The sequence below is a fragment of the Salvia miltiorrhiza genome, unplaced genomic scaffold (genome assembly GCF_028751815.1).
Source record: "Salvia miltiorrhiza cultivar Shanhuang (shh) unplaced genomic scaffold, IMPLAD_Smil_shh original_scaffold_326, whole genome shotgun sequence".
NCBI lineage: Eukaryota > Viridiplantae > Streptophyta > Magnoliopsida > Lamiales > Lamiaceae > Salvia > Salvia miltiorrhiza.
In genome coordinates, this window is record NW_026651527.1 from 177,603 (window position 1) to 187,491 (window position 9,889).

General features: G+C 37.9%; 1 protein-coding gene across 2 annotated transcripts; it reads right to left on the reverse strand.

Annotated features, from left to right (window-relative positions):
- Positions 1–2,609: 2,609 nt before the first annotated feature.
- On the reverse strand, positions 2,610–9,597 carry LOC131004124 (exportin-T). Of its 2 annotated transcripts, XM_057930732.1 has the most exons (14): positions 7,431–9,597; positions 7,233–7,322; positions 7,064–7,153; positions 6,817–6,921; positions 6,423–6,482; positions 5,981–6,043; positions 5,815–5,910; positions 5,112–5,276; positions 4,403–4,576; positions 4,248–4,313; positions 4,073–4,171; positions 3,720–3,866; positions 3,085–3,257; positions 2,610–2,997 (listed from the first exon to the last, which is right to left on the reverse strand). In XM_057930732.1, the coding sequence occupies exons 1-13, from the start codon at positions 9,153–9,155 to the stop codon at positions 3,168–3,170; spliced, it is 2,970 nt and encodes a 989-aa protein (XP_057786715.1). In that variant the 5' UTR covers positions 9,156–9,597; the 3' UTR covers positions 2,610–2,997; positions 3,085–3,167. The 2 variants fall into 2 exon arrangements, with proteins under 2 accessions (XP_057786715.1, XP_057786716.1); XM_057930733.1 differs by lacking the exons at positions 2,610–2,997; positions 3,085–3,257; positions 3,720–3,866; ... (1 more) ...; positions 4,248–4,313; positions 4,403–4,576 and adding an exon at positions 4,584–5,033 and having other exon boundaries at positions 7,431–9,582.
- Positions 9,598–9,889: the final 292 nt, after the last annotated feature.

The window sequence follows — 9,889 nt, forward strand, 5'->3', positions numbered from 1 at the left end:
TTCATTTAAATTTAATTGCTCAAATTTAAATTACACAATTTAATTCAAATTTAAATTGCATTAATTTTAAAATCCTAAAAATTACATAAAACTTAATTAAATAAAAACAATTCCTAAAATAACTATTCCGGTCCTAGAGGTCCGAGACGTGCCCAAATGTGCTCCATCAAATCGAAGGAAACCGGGGTTGCTCCAACACTCTCCGTCGAGTCACTGCTAGACGCCCCGTGTCCTGCGTCGTCATCTCTCCAATTGGTAGCCGCTTCACCTTCGTGATCCACAATCATGTTGTGGAGAATGATGCAACACATCATAATGTCCTTAAGATGCTCCACCTCCACGTACCAATTACGTGACGGGCTTCGAATGATTCCCCACCGAGCTTGAAGGACTCCAAAGACACGTTCGATATCCTTTCGTGCCGATTCTTGCATCTTCTTGAAACTCGCCTCCTTCGGATTGGTCGCCATCGGTGGACTCTTGACGAAACAACACCACTCCGGATATATGCCATCGCACAAGTAGTAGCCCATCTGGTAGTAGCGTCGATTGGCCTCAAAGAGCACCGGCGCCGCCGTTCCATCCAACACGTTGGCGAAGAGAGACGATTGGTTCAGAACGTTGAAGTCGTTATTCGAACCAGCGACACCGAAGAAGGCGTGCCAAATCCACATATCGTGGGATGCAACGGCCTCCAAGATCAAGGTCGGCTCTTCTTGATCACCGAGTGTATATGCGCCGTGTCACGCCTTTGGGCAATTCTTCCACGCCCAATGCATACAATCAAGACTCTCGAGCATCCCGGGAAATCCGTATCGCGCTTTATGCATCTGAAGAAGGCGTTGGATGTCCTCCGGCGTTGGACGGCGAAGATACTTGTCTCTGTAAGCTCGGATGACAGTCTTGCAGAATCTCTTGAGGCATACACGCCCCGTCGATTCGGCCACCTTGAGATACTCATCAAACGTATCCGCACTGACGCCGGTGGCTAATTGGCGGATAGCCGCCGTGCATTTCTACAAAAACGTGAAAGAGTTCCGACCTATTGCATCACTGCTCATCTGGAAGTAACTATCCACACCTTGAACAACTTCCACGATGCGCAAGAACAGCTCCTTCTGCATTCAAAAACGACGTCGGAAAAATGTAGGCTCGTACGTCGGATTGTCGTTGAAGTAGTCTTGCATAAGACGTAGATGGGCATCCTCATGATCACCGTGGACGTAAGACCGGGGACGTTTAACACGTTCCGGCGCCGGTTGGGAGTAGATTTGAGACATCAATTGTTTGTGCAACTTTATCTCGTCCATGATCGCTTGAGCTACACCGTCGGATGAATTGGACGAAAAATCGTGCACCGGTTCCGCCATTTTTTGAAGAAAAAAAAGGAAATATTGAAAGATTGAAGGAGAAGAATTGTTGTTGTGTGAATGAAGAAGGAGTTTAGGGGTATTTATAGATAGGAAATTAAAAAAAAAGGAAAAATCGTCAAAATAGCCGTTGAAGGCAAAAAAAAAGAAAAAAAAATCAGACAAAGCCGTTGGAATGAAATTTGAATTTGATTTTTTTTATTATTATTGTGGCGTGTGTAAAACACACGCCTGATTTTAGGCGCATCATGCTTACCCGTTCTATCGGGTAGCACTCGAGTAGGGGGGGGCTGCATCGCCCTACTCGATCTCGCCCTTACTCGAGTAGGGGAGATCGAGTAAGGCGTTGTGGATGCTCTAACACATGATTAAGAAGAATATTTAAATTGAATAAAAATAATAGAACTTATAATTTTTTAAGAATTTTTTTTATAAATTATATCACAAAATAGTAAACGGATCAAAATAAAAAATGAGTCACTTCAAACGAAGAATGGCTCATTTTTTTTATAAAATGACTTATTTTCATAAAATGCAATAATTAACTCTTAAAACGGTATGAAGTTCACAACTTTTATAAATTTTATATATTTCTCTTAATTTACGTGTCAAAAGAAAAAACTACAAAAAGCGAAATGGAGTAATAATTTTTAAGATTGATTTAATTTAGTCATATCATTGTTAATATAATTTGAATCAAACCACTAGCATGTAGTGGATTTAGATTTCATTTTGTTATTGTTAGATGTTTACTTTCTCCGTTCATAATATCATTATCATTTTGAAAACAACACAAGTTTTAAAAGTTTGTGAATAATAATTGATAATTATAAATATTATTGTGAGTGAAGTTTGAATATTGAAGTTTGTGAACACTAGTCAATATATTTTTATGTGAATATCAGTGCCTTAAGGAGGTGAATCGACTTTTTATGTGAATCAATGATATTAGAGAGATTGTCAACAAAAATCTACAGAATTTTGAAAACTCCAATTGTTCAGATTATATGTATGTTCATATTGAATTGGAAATTATTATACACAAACCATTATCAACTTCATGATCATCATCATTAAATGAACTTTCGGAATCTCGTAGCTAGCTTTCTACTTTGTCTCCAAAAAAAACAGCCTATCATTAAAAAAAATATATATATAGTCTAAACATATAGAATAAATTCTAAAAAGGAGAGGAAATCTCGAAAAGCCATCCATCCACACTTGAGCAAACAACAAACATTTTCAAGAAGAAAATGAGCATAGGGGAAAGCAGCTCAATACGATCATAGATGGGGTCGCTTTGTACGAAAACAACGAATGAAATGAAGCTCGTGTAACAGCTACGAAAAACATTTGATGAAAACAAAATCTGCTCATTTTCACAAAAGGAATGTAGAAGTTTTAAAACCAGATCTACTATTCCCTCATTATATGAAACACAGAACCTGAGGTTCAGATTCGTCGTCGTCGCCACCTTCTTGAGCGTGTGTTGTTTGCTGAAGCTCTCTACCAAATGACGCGACACCAAAGAAACGAAACAAAACTGATGTCACATGGAAATAACGAACATCCATAGATCTCCAGCATCCATGATGACCAAACGAATTATATTTACACGAAAAGAGACCTGCAATTTTCAGGAAATTAAGTAGGCGCAACAATTGTAAGAGTTGATTTGGAGGGCCATTCACGAGAAAAGTAATTGGTGACCAACCTTTCGAGGGATAAATATTGAACAGCAATAGCTGTTAGGACCCTTCGAACAACACAGAGCCAGAAAGAATACGGGACATTTTGTTATCTGAAAACCAAGCTGCCATTTTGTAATGGTCTCAACCTTTCTATGAGGGATTGGTAGAAGGATTTCAGTGCCTTGAAGTCATTGGCCTGATAACAAAAACAATGCCATATCAAATCATCACAAATTTTGGTCTGTATTTAAGCACACACACATCAAATAAAATTGTAGCTGCATAATTAACATCTAGTGAAGTAAAATACTAATTTCATCATGGACAAAGCTGCAGTAATACACTACTCTCATTCAGCTGAACTTCTATCTCTCTGTGGGCATGGATTCCTGAGTTAACTAACTGTCGTTTTTTAAGATGAGAATTAGTCTGCGTGACTCTGTGTAAGTTTAACAAGCATACAATTTTAAATCCAGTCAGATGCTACAGAGCTTCTACCACGACTTGTAGCCTAGTGTGTACCCATCACCCAACTAATAAAAAAGGAGGATGCTATAGAACTTCTGATGCATATTCAATTATGAAGGACCTGAAAATTAATCCAAGTTTAATTTATTTGGAAGCACGACAGAAAACTGTTGAAAGCGTTAGATAGTACCTGCAGCTTTTGACAATACTGCTCTGCCAAGTCTTGAGGGCAATGAATACTTGGAAAACACTTTGATACAAAATGAAGAAGGAAATCATTGCCGAATTTCTCATACATGACCTTTTGGGCTGTTACTATTTCACCAAACAAGAGGACCTGTCAAAAAAATGCCAAAAGAAGAAAAAATGGATGTGTTAAGGCATGGCAAAGGACGAATGACATAAGATACATAGTAGATACAAACAGAGAGATAATAATACTTACGTATATATACTTAATTTGGTAAAATCCAAAAGTCATACAATATTGAATCAATGAATGGTAAATGTTATGATACGTGCATAAGATCTGTTTGAGCTTACAGTATTTGCATCACGAAACTCAAAGGATTTATCCAGCACACTGTACAGACAACAGTTGACTGCAAATGTCTCGATTATGAACCGCTGAAAACCAGGCACCTGAAAAATAGACCTACTTTCAGTTTTTCTGAATAGAACGGTAAAGCATAAATTATAAGTAGTCCATGTCTGATACCGTTTCTTTTCCGTAAGGACCAGTGCACCAATCTTTGATTAACCTGATGAATACTTGAACACATGCCTGAAAGATATACATAGTTTGTTAACCCACGTAAAAATAGAAAAGAGCACAAAGCTTGTGACATGAAATGCGAGAATTAGGCAATGTACCTTTCTAATAGTGATATCCTTATGATTACAACAATTATATAACAGCAACTGCATCATCAAATCCAGGTGCGTACTACTTTTAGGGGATAGGAAGACCGATGAAAGCTCATGTGTAGCAATAACATTCAGAAATATAAAGACTGTTTTCTGAAGCTCTTGCAATTCACGGATTTCCTGAGAAAAAAATGCATATTAAGATTCACAAAGAAGTTGACTGTGAGCTGAAATGGAGAGATTTGCATTAGAAGAAGACATCAGCCTAACTGATACATTGGCCATAATGCATATCTAATAAAGCTACGATTGCCACTGAAATGATGAGTTGATGACATTTCAGGCAGGCTGTTATTATGATAAAGAGACAAAACAAATTTTGGGAAAAGGCCATAGACATATCTCCACACAAGAAATTGAACAAGCAATTCAAACACCTAAAGATAAAATTAAGTTAAAGTTATAAGATTATGCTCGAAGGCAACTTTCCCTGGGCACTATGACTAAAACTGTATTCAAGAATTCCAAGCTTCCAGCCAACAGAGGGCAAATAATACTCATCAACGTCGTCCAACTGCTTATCCACTTCAATTTTACCATGTGTGTTAACTTGAGATTAAGCCCATCTCAGATCTTGCTGCACAGCCCATGTAATGATAATTTTCCATCTTATCAACTCAAAATAACATCAGGAACTAGTTCACTGATAACATACCTCACCACAGCTGCCTGGCCCTGACTGAATATCATTTCTTGGGAGAATACTGAATGCCCTACTAGCAATAACAGGGTAAACAGCTTCCAATATGTCGCGGACTTCAGCACCAAATTTGCAGATAAGCTGATTAAGAAGTACAAGAAAACCCACCAATTCCTTTGGCTGCAATAAAGCATTATAAAGATTGATGTCATCACTTTACAACATAGACAACAGAATGGAAAATACTCAAATAGATTACATGGATCATGCATATAACTTTACTATAGCTCACTAATAACTGAGGACATTATAGAGAAAACAAGTTCATTTATTAACCCCAACCTCAAATCAATAAGTATTTAATGAGGCTGAGGAAAACATATGACCATATACTTAGTCGAAAGTATAGTTTCCATACAATAGAAGTGTATCTAAACCATACAAGCCTGATGATCAAACATGCACTCAGCCCATTTAGCTGAAGATGTTGCTGCAAATGTAAAATCATCAACCATATAAAACCACAGACACCAGAAAGTCCAAAACATCAAGGCAAAAGGGTACTTTTTATTTCAGAACATATGAACACAAGAACTCAGCATAACTTTTATCAGTAACTGACCATTACATCCCCACACAAAGTTTAGTATATAAAATTAAAAGTAGTAAAATAAATAGAAGATTCAAGAAAAAACGATTAAGAGACAAATCATTATACCTCACTTTCTATTAGCAACTGGCCCAGTGCATTCGGAAGATAAGGAAATATTGAAGGTCCTAGAGTGTCCACCATACGATGAATGAAAGAGGTAACCTAGAAAAAAATGTGTCGTTAGGTAGAGTTTGGAATATGGCCATCAAGTGGAGAGATCTGCAATTCTTACCTTACTTCGCAGGGGTTCTACCTTTGGGAAGACAACAAGAATTTGCAGGAGAATATCCAAAGTCTAGAATAAATAACAAGTCATCAGTATGTACACATATGAATAGAGACCGATAGCAACTAACTCCACATGTCCAGATTACAGAAACATACGTACAAATCTCTGCTTCTAGATTCTTGTGAAGCACAAAAGTATATGAACTAAATGAAAAGGATGAAGAGAAAAAGAGGGTCGAACTGTGAATGAATACATCTTTATCAGTATTTACCTATAATCTATGTCATGAGAGGGGAGAAAGCTAGCTGATGTAATACATGATAATAGGAATATAGTAACTTGCCATTTCTCCAATAAATTTGAATCAAGCCACACTAGATTACTAAATCAAGTAGTATAAAAGAATAATAGCCAATTCATAACTTAGTAGTTGCCTAGAAATTACCTTCTTGAACATGAGACCAATTCCAGGGCGGGTAGTAGTTACCAGACGCTGACTGAAGCCCTAATCACGCAAAAGTCATAAGTGTGTAGTAAATATTTGCATAAAATAGCTAATACATCATATCTCTACAGACCCAAAATATAGAATGCAAGCAAGCTTCCCACATAGACACAGAGTATGTCTTATGGTAACAAAATAAGCAGAAATATGTGTTGCCAAGAAAGAATGTGACATCATCAGGCGTATTATGTCGCCCTAAACTAATATAATTGCAACAACCGAAATAGGCAAAATGAGACAAAGCCTGTAACAACACTACAGTTAACGAAATAGAAATGGGCTAAACCAACTAATTGAACAACATGACACAAGAAACTTGGGTCTCGACGATCACCTTGCTAAGAGCATTAATAGCCATGACTATTTGCTGCATATTTTCAATCTGCAGAAGAGACTCTTCAGGATTTTGAGGCTTAGCATTTAAGAGGGCCACCTCAACCTGCAAAAGCATAAAAATTGCAATTTAGCGTGGTTTTTCCACCATAGTCAAGATCCAAAAAAGGTAGGAATCCTTCTCCATAGTCCCCTACAAAACCCAACTGTAACTTAAAGAAAAAATACTGTCATATGCCAATTTTGACCTGCTGGCAAAGGGGAGTCAGCAGTGAAGAGAGATAATCAGATTGCTTCTCAGGGGGTACATCTTCCATCCCTATTAACAAGCCAATTGCCTAAGAGAACAAAAAGATAGCGTCAGATAACAACATCAACTATCTTAATGAATCAAAAACCTCCATGTAAAGAACCGACCTCAAAAATGTGACTTCCATCTTCAGATACTGAAACATCGTTTGGGACCCTGCCCATTCTTGTAAATTGGGCAACTGTATCCTGTAGGCTCTGGAATTTTATGTGCATAAAAGGTGTCAAGAGAGAGCAAATATAGAAGCATCTTTTAAAGCATATATTGCAAGAACAAATAAGAAAGCTAGGAAGTTGAACTGCTACCTGCAAGATTGTCTCAATGTAAGGCACAAGCTTTGCTTTTAGCAATTTGACAACCCTCATGAAGAGATAACTCGCCCTTCTGCTGACATTGACATTTGGATGGTGTATACCTCTCTCATCAAGAAAGGCACGCAATGCAATTGGAATATATTGTGTATTCTCTGATACATACTTCACATATCTTGTTATTGTATCCAAATACACATGCGCAACAAGTCTATTTGAGTGGCAAGGAAACCGTGTTGATAACAGCATTGGTATTAATTCACCAAGTAGACCGGTCCTCATAGCATCATCACTTAATGATTCTCCGAGGGCATAAAATAAGGAAAGAGAAGCCTCAACTTCTTCAACATTTCTATCTTCTGAGGATGACATAGAATTGCCCAGTGAGTTTTTTATGAATGCCTGAGTCAGATCCGGTGCAACACGGCCTACATTACGGATCAATACAAATAAATCCTTCCGAAACTCCGCCATCCTATCTGCTTCTTGCTGCCCAATCTTGTCCAATATGTCCAGATTATTTCGATACATGGGATCAAACTGAATCTGCATTCGGATCACTTCCAGTATCTGGCTCAAATGAAGCAGCTGCCTGTCTGTCAATGTCGAATGGTTTTTCATTGTGCCAACATAAACTGAGAGAAAATGCACAATGCTGAATGCTGAATCAACTTCACCATTCTGAATAATGTTGAAAACTGATGGCAAAACCTCATTTAGAAGTTCTAATGAAACTTCTTTCCCATCCTCTGGCTCCAAATGTTTCGAACATTCCAAAACTTCAGTTGCATACCCAGTGAGCAATGAAGCCACACCAGAAACCAACTCTGAGCCACTATCATCTGTAACCAACCTAAAAACCCTAGATATCTGAAGGCTTTGCAAAAGAGCAAGCTTTGATTTAAATTCCATCCTTTTTGACACCACCGCGAGAACAGCACCAGATGCAGCAGCTCGAAGCTGATCTGGTAACCCATCCACCAACATAAGTTCAAACAGTAACTGAGTGAATGCATCATTGGCTATCAACCCTATGTCAATCCACGAAACATACTTCCTCATAGAATTCAAAACACTAGAACACAGGTCCGGGTCTGAATTCTTATACATCAAAACAATGTCGTACCAGGCTCTAACCATCTGAGGCACGCATTGCACTCTCATTGCATCCTTAATCCTCCCCGCCACAGCCACATCATTCCCGCTACGCGGATAATCCAAGCTAATTAACTCATCATCCATCACATTCAAAACCCGACAAAACATATCAATCACAGCAGCCCCTTTACTTAATTTATGCAAGAAATCAACAAAAACAGATGGCCAAATCTCCGGATACTCATAATTAATCAATGTTACAACAACCTGAGCAAGCTTATTTTTTACAAATGACGGGCTCTCAAAAATCCTCACCGAATTAGTGTCATTAGCATGGACGGGTTCACCGCAAGCCATCGAGAACACAGATTTCCGAATCAAATCCTTCTCCTCCGACGACATTGAAGAGTACCTAACTCGAAGAATCTCATGGAGGCACTGTAAACACCAAAACTTAACCTCCACCAGGTTCGACAGACAAAACTTTTCTATACATATGCTACAGATTGACGGTGTATCCTTAACTTGCTGAATAAAGGCAGCTGCTTGTAATTTTATCAGTGAATTAATCGTACCAGATTCATCAAAGCTTATCAGAATTGCCTTTTCGAGATCATCCATCACTCGCCAAAAACCCTAAACCCTAGAATCAGAACTTCAAAAACTGAAAACCCCCCAAAACCGATCCCCGATTGCCAACTCAACTTAGTTCTAACTCCTGACAGCGGAAGACTACCAATAAACTCAATTTCCCCACTTCTTTATCGAATTGATCGAACGAACAAAACCTCCATACCTTTGATTAAAGGATTATAGAGCTTGAGTTTTGAGTAGAGATTCAGCAATGAGGTGTACAATCGTCAAGCTTTCATAATCAGATTCCGAATAGGATTAGGGTTTAACAGCTTCGGATTAATCGGTGCGGTCGATGTACATATATAGATGCCTCAATTAATACACGAATTTAGTGAGAGATGAATACTTAGAGAGAGAGAAGAAATGGAGGTTTATATATAATGGTTGAAGAAGAGAAGAAAAGGTGAAGACGGAGGTTTTTCAAGGGATCCTAATTTATAGCACCCACAATCCCGAATTCGCATCAACTACTCCCCTGATTTCTCTTTTTTTTTTTTTAAACAAAAATAAATACAAAATTTCCATAAATATTGATTTTCTGCTAATTTTCAACTAAATATTTGGGAGTAATGCTGCAATTTAAGGACTTGGCCACGCCCTACATAAATGAAATTTCTTAGTAAAATCTTAGCATCTCGTCAAAAAAAATGAGTAAAATCTTAGCATTTAGTAAATATTTACCTTATAACATGAGAAAATATCGAATCTCTTATTTAAAT